Here is a 24,976-nt window from a genome sequence, read left to right on the forward strand (position 1 = left end):
TAAATTTACGTAGTTTCTGTCGAGATACGCGTCGTAAAATTAGGGCTAACTCCTAGGTGTTCTAAGCAATGTTAAGTATGGCCGTTGTTCCCACGTCGAAATGTAAAAAATCACGTTGTTTGCGTAAGTCGTCCGTGAATGGCGCTGGACGCCATTTACGTTAACGTCTAAACAAATGACGTCCGTGCGACGTAATTTAACGCAATGCACGTCAGGTAATTTTCCCGACGGAGCATGCGCAGTACGTTCGGCGCGGGAACGCGCCTAATTTAAATGGTGCCCGCACCATTTGAATTAGGCGGGCTTGCGCCGAGCGGATTTACGTTACACCGCCGCAAGTTTACAGGTAAGAGCTTTGTGAATCAGGCACTTACGCTGTAAACCTGCGGTGGTGTAACGTAAATCAGATACGTTACGCTGCCAAGTAGCAACGTAAATGTACCTGAATCTGGCCCAGAGTTACTAAAGTAGTAAAACTTGGAAAAAAAATACTTTATACTGTTTTTGTTTACTTTACGGCGGCGTAGCGTATAAGGGCTGACGTAAGCCCGCCTAATTCAAAAATGGAAGATGTGGGCGTGTTTTATGTAAATTCAGTGTGACCCCACGTAAATGACGTTTTTAACGAACGGCGCATGCGCCGTCCGTGAACGTATCCCAGTGCGCATGCTCCAAATTACGCCGCAAATAGTCAATGCTTTCGACGTGAACGTAACTTACGCACAGCCCTATTCGCGAACGACTTACGCAAACGACGGAAAATTCGAGGCTGGCCCGACGTCCATACTTGACATTGCGTACGCCTCATATAGCAGGGGTAACTTTACGCCGGAAAAAGCCTTACGTAAACGACGTAAAAAAATGCGCCGGGCGGACGTCCGTTTCTGAATCGGCGTATCTACCTAATTTGCATATTCAACGCGGAAGTATTGGGAAGCGCCCCTAGCGGTCAGCGTAAATATTGCACCCTAAGATACGCCGCTTGTATCTAGGCAACATTGAGGCGTATCTGATTCTATGAATCAGGCACTGAGATGCGACGCCCCGCATTCAGAGTTACGACGGCGTATCTGGAGATACGCCGAAGTAACTCCTTTCTGAATCCGGGCCTAAATATACAAATTCACCTTAATGCTGCAGCATCAAGAGTGATCACATTGACCTCTGAATGCTCAGTTCTTGGTCTGCCCTCAATGTCTGTCAGTCACTTCTCTCTACCTCTCCAGAGCACAATAAATGACACAGTTTCTCTGAATTGGGGATAGGCGGATAATTGATAGCTTTGCCCCCTCCATTCAGAGACCCGGTGTCATTCGTGGAGGTTGTAGTACAGATTCTATGAATGGCAGATCAGACAGGAAAGTGTGGGCATAGTCAAGCTCCTTTGATAACGGCTTTTGACTGCTCCTTAGCTGTATTAACCTCTGCTTCATCAAAAGATTATGGCAGTGGGGACGGGGTTGCAGGACCGAGTGGATTACTACTAAAAGAAGAATCAACACTAAGAACACATCATACTAACTGTAACACAGGCGTAACTAGAACCTTCAGGGCCCCAGTGCAAGAAACCATGAAGGGACCCCTGGCCCCCGACCGATGCCCTTCCCAATTGATCCCAGGCCCTTTACTCCCATTATGGGACCCTTTTTACCGCCCGCAGTGTGACACCTTTCAGCAGTCATGAGGTCCCCCTCACAGTGGCGGACTGGAATTTTTTTTATTTTTGTTGTATTATTTTTTTATAATTTTAAAATATTTTTTTTTTTCAATTTTATTTTTATTATTTTTTACATATTTTTTAGGATGTCCATTGAGGGGCTTTGGGGAAATATCAGGGGTCTAAACAGACCGCTGATGTATCACTTTTGAGACACAGAAAGGCACCGAGGACAGATTCATCAGTCCCTTTTTCTGCAGCCTCAGCTGCACAGAATAAATAAACAGGAATAGCTCGGTACAGAGCTTTCCATTTGTTCATAAACTGAAGTTTATTATGCATCACCTATGAATAAAAAAAAGAGAGATCACGGACTCTATTCATTAAGTCAAGGAAAGGGCCTTGACACATTTACCGGCCCCTTCCCCGCCATCCATTCTGACTGATTCCCTGTAGCATCTGGTGGGAGGAGGAAACACGTCAGTAATGCGGGGGGGGGGTCAGGAAAGCACATAGGTGTCCGGGGCAGCAGGACAGGGATAGAGAGGCGGCGGGAGCAGCATGTGGAGGAACCGATGTCTCCATTTCCCTCCTACAAACCGCTGTATGTCTGTGAGGAGAGGAGGAGACGCAGGTATTTAGCGGCTGCATGGAGGGATCGCTTCCTCTACATGCTGCCGCCCTCCTATCCAGACATACAGGGGGCCGCATGGGCCCCCTGGAGCATGGGGCCAGGTTGTAATGGTGACCACTGTACGTGTGCCCCTGAACTGTAAAGTATGTTCCTTGTGCTGATTTTTCTTATACAAAAGGCTTTATTGTCTTTTTAACATACACAACAGAGCCAAAGGGGTTAACAATTTGAAAGCGTACAGTAGGTGTGAATATATGGGAATTGCAGACATAGCATTGCCGTAGTTTTCGTACAACAAAGGAATATGGCCCGGATTCTCATACCTCGGCGCATAGTTATGCCGGCGTAGCGTATCGAATATACGCTACGCCGACGTAGCGCAGAGCGGCGAGCACAGTATTCACAAAGCACTTGCTCCCAACGTTGCGCCAGCGTAACGTAAATTCTTTGGCGTAAGCCGGCCTAATTCAAAGTAGGTGGAAGTGGGCGTGATCCATTTAAATGATGCGTGACCCCATGCAAATGATGGGCCGAACGAACGGCGCATGCGCCGTCCCGTGGAAGCATCCCAGTGCGCATGCTCAGAATCACGTCGGAAATACTCCTTAAGATACGTCGAATCACTGCCTACGACGTGAATGTAACCTAAGCCCAGCCCTATTCACGTACTACTACGTAAACTACGTAAAATACGACGACTGTTCCCTGGTCCATACCTTAACATGACTTACACCTGCTTTATGAGGCTTAACTTTACGCCGGACATAAGCCTTGCGCAAACCATGTATATGATGCGCCGGGCGCAACTACGTTCGTGAATCGCCGTATCTCCCTCATTTGCATATTTGCAATGAGGCGGCCAGCGTAAATATGCGCCCAAGATACGCCGGCGTAGGAAAGTTACGTCGGTCGGAGGAAGCCTATTTTCAGGCGTATCTAGTTCTATGGGCACGGCGCATAGATACGACGGCGCACATTGAAACTTACGCGGCGTATCTTGAGATACGTCGGCGTAAGTGCTACGTGAATCTGGGCCTATGTAAATACTTCACATCATCACAAAAAGCAAAAGAACACTCTGATCGGAGAAGTAGTTCTATAGTTAGCTGAAAAATCATTCCAAAGAAATTGCAATTCCACGATTTGATCACAGAAAAAAAAAAAATAGGAAAGAGTTGAAAAGAAGATGATCAAAGTGCAATGGCTGAGCATGGGAAATCCATGGTTGCCAAACTCTGAGAAATTTGTCATGGGTGTCAAGTAAAATGGCTGTTTATTTTTCATTGACCATAATATCAGTCCCTTGTGCTGATTTTTCTATTTGTGTTTTTAGTTGCACTTATGCATTAACAGCTTCCCTAATGGGGCCCACTCCTATCCCAGGCCCAATAAGGGATGTGTGGACTGCCTTAGAAATTGTAATACCTCTGAAAATACCCCCACCTCTGAAAATACCCCCACCTCTTCCCAACCCCCCACCTTCTTCCCATCGTAAGACAGGCAAAAGATTGATCTCTATGAGACTTTGTATTATTGTAGTCATGTTACATGTCTCTTTTTACTCATGCCAAATTAATCTGTAAGTGCATCTATCGGTGTTATAATAGAATAAAAAAATACATGCATGTACAGCAAATAAAATGTATTTGACAACCTTCACACATAGATATAAATCCATAGCACTTTCCCTTCAACAAAGGTGACAGACTTCACTTTTGACTTCCTATGTGATTAGTACAATATTCCTCTTTGGTTTATTGATATGTGGAACATGTTTTCATAACATTCCCTTAACACAAGCCGCAACTTCAGTAAGTGAACAGGTTTCTACCACAATCCTCTTATTAGAGGAGGATTAGGAGAACAGATACCGAAGCAGAAGAACATTCGGTTTCTGTCTGGACAGGTTATATTTCATATCATATATTTTGCCAGTATTTGTAAGCAATGAAGCTTCAAGCAGAACTAAGCTCTCTCAATCAGTATGTTGCTAGTATTAGTAAAAAGGTACATTACATTTATCTTGAATTTTTTTTTTACATTTCTTCCATTGCTTCCTGGTTTCTGGCCTAGATCAAAATGATGTCATACATCCAGGGAATCTTCATGGGCATTTTTTTTATTTTTAATCTGGAAAAGGGCAATCTGGACTTCTTCCTGCATGCATGCCTGAGCTAAGGGCAGGTGGATTCCCGGAAGTAAATGCTACATGAATCATCTGCCCTCACTCAAGTTGGCCACTGTTAGAAATGCGAGGGGGTGGGGCCCGGGTGGTCAAAGTGATCTCTCAACAAAATAAAGCATAAATGACAAGGATGGATGGGGGAGTTTGCTCTTAATATTAAACATGGATTAAATAGTGCTTTTAGTTTGTGTTGTCAGAAAAAGTTTAGTTCCCATTTGCAATCTTTACCAATCTTTGAAAAAGCCTCCAGTTCCCAGACAACATAATAGTTGCCAGTAAAGGCAAACAAAGGGCATACCTGGATTTTCTTGATTCATTCAAGGTGGACATTCATAAATACATTAATATTCAGTTTGGGTCACTATCCATCCCACACAAAAGTTTACGGCGGGTCTTAGGCAGGGTCACTGGGATCAGCCCTAGCAATTGGGGGCAGATTTAAGGAGTAAAACCATAAATTACAGGAAATTTACAAGTACGGTAATTTGCTGTGTGTTAGGCCCCGTACACACGGCCGAGGAACTCGACGTGCCAAGCACGTCGAGTTCCTCGTCAAGTTCTGGGATGAAGCCGCCGAGGAGCTCGGCGGGCCGCCTTCTCCCATAGAACAATGAGAAAATAGAATACATGTTCTCTATTTTCTCGACGAGCTCCTCGGCGGCTCCATCGAGCCAAAAGTGTACAGACGACGAGTTTCTCGGCAGAATCCGAGCAGAATCCGAGTTTCTCGGCAGAATCCGGGTTTTGACCGAGTTTCTCTGTGAATTCTGCCGAGAAACTCTGTCGTGTGTACGAGGCCTTACTGTTGTAGCTTGGTCGCAAAAATATTTTTCAACTAATTTAAGTGGTTTCTTCTTTTCTATATTTAGATTTTTATGCTGCAGCAAGAGGAACATTTTCTCTACCAATTTTTATTATGTATTAGTGACTAAGTCAATCCCTTACTTATATCGTCAATAAAAATAAAACAAATATGGTGTAGTACTTATATGAATGATTTGTAAATGCTACTAGCGGGCAATTCTGTTTTTCTCTGTTTTTCTTATCTTTATTACTTCTCACACCTGTTCACCCCCTATGGACCAGAGCAATGTTTACATTTCTGCAATAACTCGGTCATTACATAAAATACTGTAACAAAGTAATACATTGGGCTAGATTCAGCAACAACATACGGCGGCGTATCTCCAGATACGCTGCCGTAATTTCAAATCTGCGCCGTCGTATCTTTACGCCGATTTTCAAAGGCAGATACGTTGAAAAAATAGGCTTCCTCCGCCGACGTAACTTGAATACGCCGGCGTATAATTGTGTGCAATTTTACGCTGGCCGCTAGGGGCGCTTCCGTAGATTTCAGCGTAGAATATGCAAATGCGCTGGATACGCCGATTCAGAAACGTACGTGCGCCCGGCGGAATTTTTTTCCGTCGTTTGCGTAAGGCTTTTTCCGGCGCAACGTTGCTCCTGCTATAAGAGGAGCAACCAATGTTAAGTATAGACGTCGTTCCCACATCGAATTTTGAAATGTTTACATCGTTTGCGTAAGTCGTTCGCGAATAGGGCTTTGCGTAAATTACGTCCATGTCGATAGCATTGACGATTTGCGGCGGAATTTCGAGCATGCGCACTGGGATTCTTTCACGAACGACGCATGCGCCGTTCGTTAAAGACGTCATTTACGTGGGGTCATGTTTTATTTACATAAAACACGCCCACCTCTTCTCAATTTGAATTCGGCGCGCTTACGCCGGCTGATTTATGCTACGCCGCCGCAACTTACGGAGCAAGTGCTTTGTGAATACTGCACTTGCCCGTCTAAGTTGCGGAGGCGTAGCGTAAATGGGATACGCTACGCCCGCACTAAAATACGCCAATCTACCTGAATCTAGCCCATTGTTTTTTAACCACATCCCACCCAGTCACTGCACATATATACGGCCGGGTGGGTGCTTCCTCCTTCTGAGTGGACTTTCAGGAACGTCCCTCAGAAGGAGGGGGATCGTGCCCGTGCAACGGTGCGATCCCGATCAGCAGGAGGGCTCTGTGATTGGCCCTCCTAAACACATGATGGCTGTGTCCAATCACAGCCGTCATGTAATGTATATAAAGAGCCGGTTGCTAGGCGATCGGCTCTCCTCTCCTCACATGGAAGTTGTCTTTTTTTATATCAATTTTTTTTTTTTTTATTATTGCTCATTCCATATAAAAATAGGACAACAGAAAACACCAAAAACATAATATCCATAAACACTTCTTAGTATACATACAATTAGATATGATAAAGAATAAATAAAAATAAAGACATCTAACAAGAAAAACAACACAAAACTAACACCTCTCAAATTAAAACAACTAAGTTTCAATAGGCAATACTTAGTAAAGACCAAAGTGACTACCACAACCTCCTTTTTCCACTCTGTTTGTCTATCTTTAACCATATAGTTGCATCTATTCTCTTAAAAACCCTTCTCCCCTTCATCAGTCAGCTTCATCGGTTAACCTATGACAACGGTCTGAGACGTGAATTATATCTTTTTTTTTTTCTATCTTTCTATACCTTTTTCTGGGGGGGGGGGGGGGCAGAATAATTGATACGTTTTTGATATGACAATCTTAGATTTTCCCTGCAATGTTAAATTGTGTCTAGTAAGTAAATGATGGAACATAAGAATGTACAATGTTGTATGGAATATTGTTAATAATAAGAAACATTTTGATAAAAAAAAAAAAAAAAGAGCACAAACCAAGCCATGAAGTCCAAGGAATTGTCTGTAGACCTCCGAGGCAGGATTGTATCGAGGCACAGATATGGGGGAAGGGTACAGAAAAATGTCCGCAGCATTGAAGGTCCCAATGAGCACAGTGGCATCCATCATCCATAAATGGAAGAAGTCTGAAACCAGCAGGATTCCTCCAAGAATAGGCCAGCCAGCCAAATGGAGCGATCGGGGAGAAGGGCCTTAGTCAGAGAGGTGACCAAGAAATAGATGGTCACTCTGACAGAGCTCCAGAGGTTTACTGTGGAGAGAGGAGAACCTTCCAGAAGAACAACCATCTCTGCAGCACTCCACCAATCAGGCCCATATGGTAAAGTGGCCAGATAGAAGCCACTCCTCAGTAAAAGGCACATGACAGCCCACCTGTAATTTGCCAAAAAAGGTCAAATGGACTCTCAGACCATGAGGAACAAAATTCTCTGGTCTGATGAAAAAAAGATTGAACTCTTTGGCCAGAATGGCAAGTATCATGTCTGGAGGAAACCAGGCACCGCCCATCACCTAACCAATACCATCCCTACAGTGAAGCATGGTGGTGCAGCATCAGGCTGTAGGGATGTTTTTCAACGGCAGGAACTGGGAGACTAGTCAGGATCAAGGGAAAGATGAGGGCAGCAATGTACAGAGACATCCTTGATGAAAACCTGCTCCAGAGCGCTGTGGACCTAAGACTGGGGCGAAGGCTCATCTTCCAACAGGGCAAGGACCCTAAGCACACAGCCAAGACAACAAAGGAGTGGCTATGGGGGAACAACTCTGTGAATGTCCTTGAGTGGCCTAGCAAGAGCCCAGACTTTAACTTGTTTGAACATCTCTGGAGAGATCTGAAAATGGCTGTGCAACCAAACTTACAGTGATTTAGTGTGTCCAGCCGCAATAACCGCATGCAATCAATGGCTGTGCAAACAGAGATGATCATAGCCATGGCCTCCAACAGTGTAAGGGCTTGGGGGCCACTGCTATCCACGTGCAGCTGTCAAACCCAGCAGCAGGAAACAGTAGATTCTTGTCGCTGAGATTCAAAGCACACCTGTGCACACCAGCAGGGTTGAAGATGATCAGTCCTTTTGCAAACACACAGCAGTGCGAATAATTCTTAGTGGCCCCCCCCCATGCATCTTGTGAACGTCTACATTTTGGTGCAGCAACATTTTTTTTTAAAAGGGTCAAGCACTTCTTCTGTGCATTTTTCATGTGTGGGGCAGCCCATTAAAGTTAGAGGCTGCCCTAAATGCAACGGAGCCTAAAGCCTCATATACACAATCTGATTTTCTGTGGACAAAAGGTAGGACTTTTGTCCGAAGGGCATTGGCCATGAACTTGTATTGCATACAAACGGCAAAGAATTGTCGGCCAACAAACACAAAACTATGTGTTTTTTCAGCTCTTTAGCACCACCCTATGGGCAACTTCTGCTAATGTTGTGTTATGGGAGCATTGCTTCTGAGCATGCGTGTTTGTACTTTGGAGTTTTGTCCGACGGACTTGTGTACACACGATCGACATCACGCATTTGTTGCAAACAATTTTAAAGCATGCTAACCCACATTTGTCCGCAGAATTTTCCGATGGAGGATACAAACGGACGGATTTTCCGACAACAGCCTGTCATCACACAATTCCCGTCGGATAATCCGATTGTGTGTACGAGGCTTTGGGCTAATTTCTAGGTGGGCAGCTCTAGCTCAGGTAATGCTGCTTGCTCATAGCCCTCAGTATATCAGATGTTTAGGAAGAGACAGAGGGCTGATTATAGATTATAACTGCAATGTGTGTTAAAATCACCTACCGTATATACTCGACTTGAGGATAAGCCGAGTTTTTCAGCACATTTTTTTGTGTTGAAAATGACGCCCTCGGCATATCCTTGAGTCACTTTTTTGTGCCTGATCTCCCAGACTTTGGGGACACATATAGCCCCACTCTTCCTCTACAAGTGTGCAAAGTTTGTTGTCTGGGGGACCTACGGCTGGGGAGCACCGATTTTTCAAAGCCGGGCACCCCTTCCATAGACTCCCATGTTAAATGGTAATTTCTCTGGTGAATTTGGGGACCTGGTACCGGCTGGTCGTAGGTCACCTGGACCCAGAACTTGGCATACATGTAGCCTCATTTTTCCTCTACATGTGTGCAAAGTTTGTTGTCTGGGGGACCTACAGCTGCGGAGCATTGATTTTTCAAATCCTGGAACCCCTTCCATAGACTCCCATGTTAAACATCAGTCTAGTCATGTACACAGTGAGGCATGGGCACAGTGAGGCATGGACACAGAGAGGCATGGACACAGTGAGGCATGGACATGGACACAGTGAGCAGGGGAGGGCTGGCAGGGGGGGGCAGAGTGGAAATCTCCCCCGGGCTGGTGACACTATGCACAGCCACTGGCCACCACTACCAAATGGTGTTTTTGCAGAGCAGGAATATGCCTGCTGGAGCTCTGTTAACACAGGTCACGGCTGCTGCTCACCTCCCACTGTGCAGCCGTGCCTGTGTCAGCTCCGAGGTAGATAGCTGCAGAGCTGAGCTATGTCTCGTCTCACACATAGCTCAGCCTCAGCGCACACCATCGCTGACATCCCCTTCTCTCTCTGCACAGACACGAGGAAAGATAGAGCTCATCTGCTCCTTCTCCTTCTGAGTCTGCCCTGCCCACACTCCCCGGGCATGTATGGGCACTGGACAGGAAGTTTGAACCCAAAAAAGCATCAGACAGCCTGCCTGTGCCTCAGCCTCCATCCTGGAAAGCTCACCCTCTCTAGTCTCTCCTGCCTCCCAGTGTATAAAAAGGGGTGCTCTGTGGACTTTGTTAAAGAAGAGGGGGGGCAGGCTTTGGTGAGCAGAGACCCTCTTTACACAATAGTCCACAGAATGCACCCTTAACCACTTAAGCCCCGGACCAATATGCAGCCTAAAGACCCAAGGTGTTTTTACAGTTCGGGACTGCGTCGCTTTAACAGACAATTGCGCGGTCGTGCGACGTGGCTCCCAAACAAAATTGGCGTCCTTTTTTCCCCACAAATAGAGCTTTCTTTTGGTGGTATTTGATCACATCTGCGGTTTTTAGTTTTTGCGCTATAAACAAAAATAGAGCGACAATTTTGAAAAAAAAGCAATATTTTTTACTTTTTGCTGTAATAAATATCCCCCAAAAACATATATAAAAACATTTTTTTTCCTCAGTTTAGGCCGATACGTATTCTTCTACCTATTTTTAGTAAAAAAAATCGCAATAAGCGTTTATCGATTGGTTTGCGCAAAATTTATAGTGTTTACAAAATAGGGGATAGTTTTATTGCATTTTTATTTTTTATTTTTTTTTTACTACTAATGGCGGCGATCAGCAATTTTTTTCGTGACTGCGACATTATGGCGGACACTTCGGACAATTTTGACACATTTTTGGGACCATTGTCATTTTCACAGCAAAAAATGCATTTAAATTGCATTCTTTATTGTGAAAATGACAGTTGCAGTTTGGGAGTTAACCACAGGTGGCGCTGTAGGAGTTAGGGTGCACCTAGTATGTGTTTACAACTGTTTGGGGGTGTGGCTGTAGGAATGACGTCATCGATCGTGTCTTCCCTATAAAGGGAATGACGCGATCGATGCGCCGCCATAGTGAAGGACGGGGAAGCCGTGTTTACACACGGCTCTCCTCGTTCTTCAGCTCCGGGGAGCGATCGCGACGGAGCGGCTATAAACAAATAGCCGCGCCGTGGTCCCGGATCGCTCCCCGAGCGGACCCGACCTCCGCATGTAGCGGGGGGGGTCCCGATCGGACCCCCCACCCGCTAATAGGCGAGGACGTACCTATACGCCCATGTGCCTGTACGTGCCATATTGTGGACGTATATGTACATGGGCTGGTCCTTAAGTGGTTAAATTACGTTTCCCAGAACACCCCTTACATCAGATCTGATGTATATGGGGTCTGTGCGGACTCTGATGTAAGGGGAGGCCTCTGCGCGGACTCTTGTGATCATGAAAAATCTTAGACTGTTTTCCTCGATCCATCACTTTTCCACGCTCTATGGGCCATTTGACTGGACTTTCCCCCCAGGCCTAAGGCTGCCAGCCCTCCCCTGACAGTGAGGCATAGGCACAGTGAGGCATGGGCACAGTGAGGCATGGGCACAGTGAGGCATGGACACAGTGAGGCATGGACACAGTGAGGCATGCACATGGGCACAGTGAGGCATGGACACAGTGAGGCATGGACACAGTGAGGCATGCAGAAGGACACCCTAGGCTTATACTTGAGTCAATACATTTTCTCTTTTTTTTGTGGTAAAATTAGGTGCCTCGGGTTATTCTCGAGTAAATACGGTAAATTGTGACTGTCCAAAAATACAGTTCAGCTCTCATGAGTAATATGAAATGACATCACTCTTCTCTGTGGGGGAAGCACATTAGCTAGCTACTGACCACACAGCTCTCAACTTTGGCTTCCTGATGCAGGCTCCAAGGTCTTTAGGCATCCAGAGAGTTATCACAATTTTGCAGGTTCTTGTACTGGCCCTCAAAACCAGAAGAATCACTTTGCTTTTGTTCCACCCTGCCTTCGTCGTATAAATCCCCTTGATGGTACAGATCTCTTACACAAGTAAAATGCGCAAGAACCCAATAGCAACAAAGTCTCGTTAGTATATAAAGAAATGGAAACCGTGTTCCAATACTGTAGACAAAAAGCAAGAGGCGCCTCTGAGTGTAGACGTTTAAAACAATTTAATAGACAAGTTAGTACAGGCAACTCACATTTAGGTAAAAGCAGGCATTGTACAAATTCCATGAAAAGGGATCCTCAGATCAGTCCATCTGTTCCTTCTCCTGCTGGGGCGCTGTGCTGCATGAAGTCATCATACACCGCTGATAGGTGGTAGGAGGCCGGCGGCGGTGGAGGAGCTTCAGAGCGAGGCCTGGAGTATGGTGAACCTAGGCGAGGCGAGGGGCAGTAACGTCACTGGTAAGCAACGGGTTTCGTGAGCGGGCATACTGTGTGTGTTGTGGCAGTCGCGCTCCTTTGTCAAATTGATTGATAAAAGGAGCGCGACTGCCACAACACACGCAGTATGCCCGCTCACGAAACGCGTTGCTTACCAGTGACGTCACTGCCCCTCGCCTGCCTAGATTCACCATACTCCAGGCCTCGCTCTGAAGCTCCTTCACCGCCGCCGGCCTCCTACCACCTATCAGCTGTGTATGATGACTTCATGCAGCACAGCGCCCCAGCAGGAGAAGGAACAGATGGACTGATCTGAGGATCCCTTTTCATGGAATTTGTACAATGCCTGCTTTTACCTAAATGTGAGTTGTCTGTACTAACTTGTCTATTAAATTGTTTTAAACGTCTACACTCAGAGGCGCCTCTTCCCTTTGCTTTTTATGGTACAGATCTCTATGTTTGCAACCCTCTGCCGCTGACCTAGAATTTTTTCATTCTCTTCATCTGGTATTCTACACTCCCCAGCATTGTTTGGCTTTGATTGTCATTTGAATTTGGACTTGGCACTTTCTGACCATTTTACAGTGAGGAAGTGAGAAATTCAGACAAAGAAAAAAAACATTTAGAAGGGAAATCGAAGGAAAAGGTAAGTGAACCAACAATGCACTAGCTAAAAGGAACCTATTTAGAAAATAAAAAACAAACCTTTACAACCCCTTTAACCACTTCAATACCGGTCCATAGTCATTTGACGTCCACAGATGGAATCTCCCATCCTGGTTGGACGTCAGATGACGTCCTGGGCTTTGTGGGGGGATATCTGAGTGATGCCTGCAGCTAGAGGCATCATTCAGATATCCTTCTCTTCTGCCGGCGATTCTGTGCAACATTAGAATGATCATAGCGGCGGTTCCGCCGCTTGATCGTTCTTATAGGCAGCGGGAGGGGACATCCCCCCCCTTCCGCCGCCATCCGGTGTTTCTCTGGGCTCTCCCGTGCCATGGGGGGCCCGGAGAAAGAATCGTCCGGCGCAGGCAGGAAGCATAGAGATGACTGGTGACCAGATGGTCACCAGTCATCTCTATGACCGTCGGAGGCCCGGGCGCGATGTGATGACGTCACGCCCGGGTACCCGTAAGTAAACAAAGCCGCGATTGCGGCTAGTAAGCAACACTAATCATGAGATTGGTGAAATTTTTTTCACCGATCTCATGCTTTCCAGCCCGGAGGAGAGATGTGGGGTCTTATTGACCCTGCATCTCTCCATAAAGAGGACCTGTCACACACATTTCCTATTACAAGGGATGTTTACACTTTTTTTTTTAAAGTGTAAAAAAAAAAAAAAAAAGTAAAAAAAAAAAATAAAAGAATAAAAAAAAAAAAATTAAAACGCCCCTGTCCCTGGTAGCTCGTGTGCAGAAGTGAACGCACACGTAAGCCCCGCCGACAAATGTAAACGCCGTTTAAACCACATATGTGAGGTATTGCCGCATGCGTTAGAGTGCCAGCAACAATTCTAGCACTAGATCTCCTCTGTAAATCTAAACTGGTAACCTGTAAAAAAAATTCATGGAGATTTTTAAGTACCGAAGTTTGGTGCCATTCCATAAGTGTGCGCAATTTTAAAGCGTGACATGTTAGGTATCTATTTACTTGGTGTAACTTAATCTTTCATACTTTACAAAAAAATTGGACTAACTTTACTGTTTTGTTATTTTTTTAATTCATGAAACAACTTTTTCCCCAAAAAAAGGCGTTTGAAAAATTATTGCGCAAATACCGTGCAAGATAAAACGTTGCAATGACCGTCGTTTTATTCCCTAGGGTGTCTTCTAAAAAAACATATATAATGTTTGGGGGTTCTGCGTAATTTTCTAGCAAAAGAATGATGATTTGTACATGTAGGAGAGAAGTGCCAGAATAGGCCCGGTATTGAGGTGGGTATAAAAGCCCGGTATTGAAGTGGTTAAGAAACACTGGCCTATTACATGTGCTCTTCAGTACAGTTATGTAAAAGATCCAGGGAACTAGCATTTCCTATCCACTTGTGCACTACCCAGAAGTAGTTCCTTCAGGGTCATTACTCGTGGCACAAAACCAGTGTCTGTAGGGAGAGCTGAAGAGAGAGAAAATCAGGGGGAGCTAGCTGGAGAGTATATAAAAAGGTGTGTGGATAGTGTACCCCCTGACTTTTTTTTATCACACCCCCAGATGAGACAGGTCAAATCCAGCATTTCTCCCTTCCCTCTCTGGCCATTGCGCCCATAACACCGAGAGGCGCATGGCCTTGGAGTTTTATATTGGAGGTGAACTGACAGCGTACAGCAGTCGCTTCTCAGTCCAATAGCGGTTTTTGAATTTGCCCACCGCCATGAACAAGGGTACCATTATTTATGTAAAACTTTTATTCCAAAAGGGTAAAAAAACATTGCTGTAACTGCCTAAACAAATGTAAGCAGAAGTTTGGCTTTAATTTGTTAATCAAATCCATCTAAATCTGCTAGTGCATCTAAAGGCCCATACACACGATCGGATATTCCGACAACAATTGTCCAACGGACGAGTTTTGGGGGATAATCCGACCGTCTGTATGCTCCATCGGACAATTGTTGTCTGAATTTCCGACAACAAATGTTGGCTGTGCATGCTCTCAGATTGTCCGACAACAAATGTGTTGCATCGGATCATCCAATCCTGTGTACACAAATCCGTTGGACTAAAATCCAAAGTACAAACAGGCATGCTCAGCCGCGGACATGTTCGGTCGTGTGTACGGCTGACCGGACAATTTTCCGGCGGATCGGACAGGTTTCCAGCGGACAGAGGGCCGCTGCCGGGTGTACCAAGATGGCCGCCTCTCCGGAGCTAGGCCGAAGCCGGGGACTTTCCTAGGCCAAGGCTCCTGAGCGCTCCGCACATCGCGGAGTGTGCCGATCCAAACGGGGTGACCCGTTCGGATCACGGATCGGTGACGATCCGTTGCACCCCTAGTCAGAAGGAGCCGGAACTACAAGGTAAACATCAGCTCTTTCTGACAGCTCAGCAGACACTCAGCGGCACGGGGGGGGGGGGGGGGTGGATGGAATGATTTTGTGGGTCGCAGGTTCCCCACCCCTGCGCTACACTGATGCAGCGCAGAGAGGCAAGCACTGGATTCACAAAGCCAGTGCTGCCAAATCTGCGCTGGGTTTCCTAGGCGTAAGCCGGCGTATGTGGAAGTGGGCGTGAGCCATGCAAATGATGGGCTGAGTCTCAGACAGATACGTATAATGAACAGCGCATGCGCCGTCCCGTGGACGCATCCCAGTGCGCATGCTCAGAATCACGTCGGAACTACTCCCTAAGATACGCCGGATCACTGCCTACGGCGTGAACGTAACCTACGCCCAGTCATATTCACGTCCTACGTAAACTACGTAAAATACGTTGGCTTGTGTTCCCTGGTGCAGCCCTTTGCATGGATGCTGCTGAGTTACACCTGCTTTATGGGGCATAACTTTACGCCGGACGTATGACTTTACACGCACTGCGTCGGACGGACGGACGGACGTTCGTGAATCGGCGTATCTCCCTCATTTGCATATGTGAATAGAAAATCAATGGGTGCGCCAAATACGTCCAGCGTAAATATGCGCCCACTCTACGCCGACGTAGGAAAGTTACGCCAGTCGAATGAAGCCTATTTTCAGGAGTATCTTAGTTTCGAGTCCGGTGCATAGATACGACGGCGCATATTTGCACTTACGCGGCGTATCTCGAGATACGTCGGCGCAAGTGCTTTGTGAATCCGGGCCATGGTATGCATTTAGCAAAAATGCATATTGCAATTTTAATGTGTTTTTGGTGCTTTTTCTGGATTCCTGACTTCCAGCATGCACATGTGAAACTTGGACAAGGGCCTCAAAAAACAAACACCAAATAAGCACTGCTGTTGTATTTTTTGTGTTTTTGGTGTTTCCTATAGAAATCAATAGGAGGTGTGTTTTTGAAACAGAGCACCAAAAACACAGCATGCAGGACTTCAAAACGCACCGCACCCGCAGCACACTGATGTGAAGAAGTTCCATAGGAATGGTGCCACCGATCGTTTGGAAAAAAACTCAACATGCTGGTTGCACGCAAGTCGATCGATAGACTTGTTTACAACCAGCTTGTCCTTCGATGGATCTTAATTTGGCAGGTCTCTGCTGAACAGGCCAAATTCCGACCCATATATGGCCGGCTTTAGAGCAAACCCACAGTACACAATTTCAACAATCTTCCTTTATTTCCTATTCACTAGAAGAAGAGAGGAAGTGGTAAGCAGGCAAGGCAGCCAGAATAAAATAAATAAATTCTATTGTGGAGTTTTCTGATCTTTATACTATCCCAATCATCAGTCGCTGCACAGTACGGTTTTCATACCGGGCATATGCAGTTGTGCTCTAGATAGAAGTGAAAACACAAACGTAACAGCTGTGCAATGTCTAAGGCTGCATTCACACCTGAACGCGGCGTATTTTACTGCGATTTGCCGTGACAAATTGCAGCGTTTTGTCCCGCGATTTGCCGTGACAAAACGCTGCGTTTTTTAAGCCTAACATACGCCGGAGGGGTGATCAACATTGTCGGCTATGCCAAACACCGCAAGCCACCTGAAAAAAAGGTCCGGGACTTGTTTTGAGCTTCAGGCTTACGGCGTTTCGGCGTTCGGCGTGGAGATGTGAACCATCTCTATAGCCGACAATGTTCACCCCTCCAGCGTATTGCAGGCTGCAATAGCGTTGCGCTACAGGCGACAAAAACGCCTAGGTGTGACTGGAGCTTAACAGGTGCATATTTAGCATTGTAAATTCTTTTAGAATACATTATACATTCTTGTCTCCTTAGAATACATTATACATTCTTGTCTCCTTAGAATACGTTATACACACAGCTGTACTAGAATTAGTGTTGGATTGATCTCTTTACACAGTAGGATTGATTTACTAAAGGCAAATCCACTGTGTACTACAAATGCATTCGCTGAGGAGAAGATCTGAAATGAGGGGAACCTCTGCTGATTTTATCATCCAATCACGTACAAGCTAAAATGCTGTTTTTTTTATTTTCCTTGCATGTCCCCCTCAGATCTACTGAGACTGCACTTCCAATTGTATTTACCTTTTGTAAATAATCCCCTCGGGTTAAAAATGCTAAGGAATTATATTTAAAAAAAAGAAAGGAAGAAACAAAAAAACAAAAAAAAGGAAGAAACAAAAAAACAAAAAAAAGTTTTCCTTACCCACGTGACCAGTGCTCCATCCATCAAGCGTTCGAGGGTTTTCCCCTCACGGTTGTCCATGATCTCCTGACTGGTTGTCACAACTTATCTAGCTTCTCCTACTTCCACACAGGCTGTCTCAGATCCCATCCACCCATTTCTCACTGTCTAGCATTCCGATTTTTTGTTGTCATCCCTCTCACTGTGTTCTTTCTACTTAACACTACTTTAATGTGTCACAGCCTGTGGTTTCTGCATGTACATCAGTTCCTCTCTTTGCCTTGTCCCCTCCCTTTTCTTACCACACAGGCACTGTGATACAGGAAACCTCCCATTGCGCAGTCTCCAACAGCCAAATGTCACCCAAAGATATCTAGTTTGAAAAAGATAAGAACTTTTTTTCTTGGAGTACATCACAGGAAATGGTTAATCGTAGACCAATGGGTGATTGGACACTGGCACTTTAGCAAAGCCTAAACTAGCCCTACATAACCCCCTTCCACTCCTAGCATTACCTCTGTTCTGTCAGCAATCAATATCGGAGTGAAAAAAAGGGGAAGGAACCTTTATCCTGTGATGTACTTCAAGAAAAGGATTTTGAAGGCAAGTCAAAAATCCTATTTTCTTAATCATACATACAGGCCCGGATTTCCCACAAGGCCACCGAGGCCAGGCCTCGGGGCGGCAGGGCACAGAGGGGTGGCAGCGGCATGGAGTCCCCCGACGGTCGGAACATACAGTTAAGGGTGGTAAGTTGCTTTCTAGCAGGGCTAAATGTAGTGTGGGGAAATCCGCTCGCTCGTTAAAAAGTGATTGTGGCGATGTTGCCGAAATCACTTGTAAAATGTGTGCGGCCGTACGTCCACCCCTCCCCCCCCCCTCACATACCTCTCTCTGCTGATTCTGGGCCATATTCTTGGCCCGTGTATCTATGCGACCGATTCTTAGAATCATTTTCGCATAGATACACTTAAGATCCGCCATGTGTAAGTCACTTACACTGTCGGATCTTAAATGTAATTACGCCGCCCGCCGCTAGATGGCATTTACGTGAAGGTCTCATTTGTTTATGCAAATGAGCCTGCTACGCCGATTCCCGAACGATTTCGCGTCGCGTACCCGTCGCTAACGTCGTTTGCGTAAGCGGAAACTTACTCCTGCTATATGAGGAGTACGTTTCCGCATGTCCCACGTAGGCCATGTTACGGATAGCGTCGGGTCCGCGACGTGTTTTTCCGTCGGCTACGTCGTTTCCCTAAGTCGTTCTTGAATACGACTTTACGTCAATGACGCACACGTCGGCGTCATTGACGTTTTCCGCCGAGAACTGGAGCATGCACACTGGGCTTTTTTAAGCCCGGCGCATGCGCAGTTACTTAGAATCGGGGGCGCGCTTAATTTGAATAGAAGCCGCCCCCTTGAAGATACGCGTGGCTACGCCGGGCCATTTACACTCCGCCGCCCCAAACTACGGAGCAAGTGTTTGGGGAATACAGCACTTGCTCCTGTAGTTTGGGGCGGCGGAGTGTAAATGCCTTACGCGCCGCCCGCGGACATTTAGAGAGAATATGGGCCTCTGTCTTCGTGACTCCGTTCTCCTCCTAGCCGCCGAGTCCGTCTCCTGTGCCTCCCCCCGATGTACACAGTGAGAGGGGTGAGCTGTGCTCTTCCCATCTCAGCTGTGACAGGAGTTCTAGCAAAGTTCTAGGACTCCTGTTTTGGAGGTGACAGGGTCAATAAAGAGAACCTGTACCCTCAAATTGCTATTACACAGGGAATTGTTTTCTCCTGCGTGATAGCAATAAAGTTTGGTGAAAAAATAAATAAAATAAGAAATAATCGTTTAATTAATAAAATAAAAAAGTAATTAAAAAGTAAAGAATAAGAATAATATATATATAAAAAAAAGTAAACGACAAGCTACAAATAAATAAAAATAAAAAAAGTAATAAAGTAAAAAAAAAAAGAAAGAAACAAAAAATATTTGAACTAACCGTGCCGCCCCTGCCATCCGGTTACCATTCTCTGTTGATTTGGGGGGGTACATTGCGGAACCTGGCCTTGGGGCGGCAGGGAGAGCAAATCCGGCCCTGCATACATAACCAGACGCAGGAAATAGTTAAATTTAGACCATTTGGCAATCCAATGAGGAGTGCGCAACAGCAAACAACGGCTAACGAGCCTGCCACAAAAAAAGAGGGCAAAGAGCCAAGGCCCCTATAGGGTTGTCTGGAGGAAGGTCTGAACAAGCTGGCAAATTTGGGGAACATGTGCATGAAAGACCAGATGACAATCTTAAAGACCTCGGAAGCTTCTGTTGCAGTAAGTTTTTACAGGGAATGGCGGCGGGGGGTGGCTTTCCTGAGAAATTAGTTGCCAACTCCACCTAGCAATTGTGGACTGACTGAGAGGCAGTCTATCCCTCCTGGGAGCTCAAAGCATTCTCTGATTATATGGGGTAAAGAGGCAGGACAGTGGCATCATGCTCCCAGCTCTCCATCTCATCCAATCAGAGTACACCTTGAAATAATTCAGAAAATGTAAAGCATTCTCTGAATGGCATCCATGCGGAGCGGCCCCTCAGCACAGCACCCAAAAGCGAGTGCAATGGACCAGCTGTGTCTATTTCAGTGGTTTTCAGCATCCAGGGGCATCAGCCAAGTATGTATGTATACAGGGTGGACTGACCATTAGGGCACTGCCCGGGGGCCCCATGCCACTAGGGGGCCCCATCAGGTTTGCCAGCCTCAGTAAAACCAGGGACAGTATGTGAAAATCTGTGTTTTTTTTACATCTGTCCCTGAAATGTCTAACGAATATCTATTAGCCTGAATGATTTTTGGCCCAAAAAAATGATAAGGGGGGGCCAACACCCCCTCATTAATCACTTAATAAGTCTCTAATTATGTGAGATCTAACGTTAAAACCACTTGATCTTACCGGGTCTAACGAATATCTATTAGTCTGAATGATTTTTGACCAAAAAATTTGATAAGGGGGGGCTGATGACGGGTTAGCCCCCAGAGCAAATAACTGTTAATATTGCTTCTTCTGTGTGAGATCTAACGCAAACAATGATTGAACTAACCTGATCTAACAAAGATCTAACAAATGCATAAAAAAGTCAACATTTTTTATATGGGGGGGGGGGGGGGGGGCTAACCCGGCAGAGGTGACATGAGGCCCCACTCTGGGAAAAATAATTAAAGCGATAAAAAATGTAACTATATAAATTGCTTTAAGAGCTTTAAAGTACTGGTGTCAGTGCTCTGTATCTCGGTGCTGGTGTCAGTGTTCTCTATCTGGGTGCTGGTGTCAGTGTTCTCTATCCGGGTGCTGGTGTCAGTGTTCTCTATCCGGGTGCTGGTGTCAGTGTTCTCTATCTGGGTGCTGGTGTCAGTGTTCTCTATCTGGGTGCTGGTGTCAGTGTTCTCTATCTGGGTGCTGGTGTCAGTGTTCTCTATCTGGGTGTTGGTGTCAGTGTTCTCTGTCTGGGTGCTGGTGTCAGTGCTCTGTATCTCGGTGCTGGTGTCAAAGAGCACTGACACCAGCACCGAGATACAGAGCACTGACACCAGCACCCGGATAGAGAACACTGACACCAGCACCGAGATACAGAGCACTGACACCAGCACCCAGATAGAGGGACTGACACCAGCACCCAGATAGAGAACACTGACACCAGCAACCAGAAAGAGGGACTGACACCAGCACCCAGATAGAGGGACTGACACCAGCACCGAGATACAGAGCACTGACACCAGCACCCAGATAGAGAACACTGACACCAGCACAGAGATACAGAGCACTGACACCAGCACCCAGATAGAGGGACTGACACCAGCACCCAGATAGAGAACACTGACACCAGCAACCAGAAAGAGGGACTGACACCAGCACCCAGATAGAGGGACTGACACCAGCACCGAGATATAGGGACTGACACCAGCACCCAGATAGAGAACACTGACACCAGCACCGAGATATAGGGACTGACACCAGCACCCAGATAGAGGGACTGACACCAACACCCAGAAAGAGAACACTGACACCAGCATCCAGATAGAGGGACTGACACCAGCACCCAGATAGAGGGACTGACACCAGAACCCAGATAGAGAACACTGACACCAGCACCCAGAAAGAGGGACTGACACCAGCACCCAGATAGAGGGACTGACACCAGCACCCAGATAGAGGGACTGACACCAGAACCCAGATAGAGAACACTGACACCAACACCCAGATAGAGGGACTGACACCAGCACCCAGATAGAGGGACTGACACCAGCACCGAGAAAAAGGGACTGACACCAGCACCCAGATAGAGGGACTGACACCAACACCCAGAAAGAGAACACTGACACCAGCACCCAGATAGAGGGACTGACACCAACAACCAGATAGAGGGACTGACACCAGCACCCAGATAGAGAACACTGACACCAGCACAGAGCTAGAGGGACTGACACCAGCACCCAGATAGAGGGACTGACACCAGAACCCAGATAGAGAACACTGACACCAGCACCCAGAAAGAGGGACTGACACCAGCACCCAGATAGAGGGACTGACACCAGCACCCAGATAGAGGGACTGACACCAGAACCCAGATAGAGAACACTGACACCAACACCCAGATAGAGGGACTGAAACCAGCACCCAGATAGAGGGACTGACACCAGCACCGAGAAAAAGGGACTGACACCAGCACCCAGATAGAGGGACTGACACCAACACCCAGAAAGAGAACACTGACACCAGCACCCAGATAGAGGGACTGACACCAACAACCAGATAGAGGGACTGACACCAGCACCCAGATAGAGGGACTGACAAGAGCACCCAGATAGAGAACACTGACACCAGCACAGAGCTAGAGGGACTGACACCAGCACCCAGATAGAGGGACTGACACCAGAACCCAGATAGAGAACACTGACACCAGCACCCAGAAAGAGGGACTGACACCAGCACCCAGATAGAGGGACTGACACCAGAACCCAGATAGAGAACACTGACACCAACACCCAGATAGAGGGACTGACACCAGCACCCAGATAGAGGGACTGACACCAGCACCCAGATAGAGGGACTGACACCAGCACCCAGATAGAGGGACTGACACCAGCACCCAGACAGAGAACACTGACACCAGCACCCAGATAGAGGGACTGACACCAGCACCCAGATAGAGGGACTGACACCAGCACCGAGATAAAGGGACTGACACCAGCACCCAGATAGAGGGACTGACACCAACAACCAGATAGAGGGACTGACACCAGCACCCAGATAGAGGGACTGACAAGAGCACCCAGATAGAGAACACTGACACCAGCACAGAGCTAGAGGGACTGACACCAGCACCCAGATAGAGGGACTGACACCAGCACAGAGCTAGAGGGACTGACACCAGCACCGAGATAGAGAACACTGACACCAGCACCCAGATAGAGGGACTGACACCAGCACCCAGATAGAGGGACTGACACCAGCACCCGGATAGAGGGACTGACACCAGCACCCAGATAGAGAACACTGACACCAGCACCCAGATAGAGGGACTGACACCAGCACCCAGACAGAGAACACTGACACCAGCACCCAGATAGAGAACACTGACACCAGCACCGAGATACAGAGCACTATCTGGGTGCTGGTGTCAGTGTTCTATCGCAGTGCTGGTGCCAGTGAGGAAGGTAGCCAATCAGCAGGCAGTGCCAGCATAGGATGCAGAGCGCCCCCGGCCCACCACAACCGAGCATCAGCACCAGTGGTGCCCTGTATAGGTGGGGGTAAGGGCAGGGTGGAGGGGTCAGGGGCTGTCAAGCACAGGTTGGCACTAGGGTTGCCACCTGTCCGTGATTTACCCGGACAGTCCGGTTTTTACATCCTCTGCCCGGGTTTCTGACTGCCTATCACCCGGACAACAGCCAACTGGGAACCCTCAAAAATTCTTATAACACCCCCATAAAAACATAATCAGAATTCAGGATCCATAACCTGTATCAGAATGTGACCTATCTTTACATATATGTAACTGTTTGGGTTGAAACAGCCCTAATTACAAGGGACTTGTTTCTCTCTGTGGAGGGATACAGAACCTCCTGGCCGCATAAGCCGATGCTCTGCTCCTAGTCCCGGCTACTGGAGCCCTGCCAGGACTCTTCACTGTTTACAGAGAGAGCTGTGAGTTATTGGGCGGGAAGAGGAAGGAGCTGCACGGTGTGTGAGGGGAGGAGAGAAGCTGGCTGCACATTACCAAACTATTCATGTAAGTATTCATCTCACAGTAGGGTGACCACATTTCCAAACTGCCATTCAGGGACACCCCCCCCCCCCCCTAAAAAATATATGTTTTTTTACATATTTGTTTGCGTATTTTGGGGGCAGGGGCGTATCATGAAATCAGCGGGCCCGTGTGCAAGATCAAAAGAGGGCCCTAGGCCCCATCAAATGCTGCCACTGTGCCCCATCTAATGCCACCACTTGTGCCTCATCAAATGTAGCTACTTGTACCCCATCAAATGCAGCCACTTGTGCCCCATCAAATGCAGTCACTTGTGCCCGTCAAATGCCACCACTGTGCCCCATCTAATGCCGCCACTGTTCCCATCATATGCCGCCACTGTTCCCATCAAATGCAATCACTTGTGCCCCATCAGATGCAATCACTTGTGCCCCATCAAATGCCACCACTGTGCCCTATCTAATGCCACCACTGTGCCCCATCATATGTAATCACTTGTGCCATCAAATGCAATCACTTGTGCCATCAAATGCAATCACTCGTGCCATCAAATGCAATCACTCGTGCCATCAAATGCAGTCACTTGTGCCATCAAATGCAGTCACTTGTGCCATCAAATGCAGTCACTTGTGCCATCAAATGCAGCCACTGTGCCCCATCAAATGCCGCCACTGTTCCCATCAAATGCCGCCACTGTTCCCCATCAAATGCAGCCACTGTTCCCCACCAAATGCCACTACTGTGCCCCATCAAATGCTGCCAGTGTGTCCAAAAATTGTTGCTACTGTGCCCCATCAGATGCTGCCAGTGTGCCCATGAATTGTTGCTACTGTGCCCCCATCAGATGCTGCCAGTGTACCCATGAATTGTCGCTACTGTGCCCATCAGATGCTGCCAGTGTGCCCATGAAATGTTACTACTGTGCCCCATCAGATGCTGCCAGTGTGCCCATGAAATGTTACTACTGTGCCCCATCTAATGCCACCACTTGTGCCTCATCAAATGTAGCCACTTGTACCCCATCAAATGCAGCCACTTGTGCCCCATCAAATGCAGTCACTTGTGCCCGTCGAAAGCCGCCACTGTTCCGATCATATGCCACCGCTGTTCCCATCATATGCCGCCACTGTTCCCATCAAATGCAATCACTTGTGCCCCATCAGATGCAATCACTTGTGCCCCATCAAATGCCACCACTGTGCCCTAACTAATGCCACCACTGTGCCCCATCATATGCAATCACTTGTGCCATCAAATGCAATCACTCGTGCCATCAAATGCAGTCA

General features: G+C 47.0%; 1 protein-coding gene across 1 annotated transcript in view; it reads right to left on the bottom strand.

The window, feature by feature from the left end:
* The window catches only part of CCDC88B (coiled-coil domain containing 88B), a 105,848-nt gene extending 87,901 nt beyond the window's left edge, over positions 1–17,947 (bottom strand). The window contains exon 1 of the mRNA XM_040329001.1: positions 17,459–17,947. Coding sequence (XP_040184935.1) covers positions 17,459–17,518 — 60 coding nt within the window. The 5' untranslated portion in view covers positions 17,519–17,947. The remainder of the gene's footprint in view (positions 1–17,458) is intronic.
* Between the last annotated feature and the right edge of the window lie 7,029 nt (positions 17,948–24,976).

Source organism: Rana temporaria, chromosome 11, assembly GCF_905171775.1.
Source record: "Rana temporaria chromosome 11, aRanTem1.1, whole genome shotgun sequence".
Classification (NCBI taxonomy): domain Eukaryota; kingdom Metazoa; phylum Chordata; class Amphibia; order Anura; family Ranidae; genus Rana; species Rana temporaria.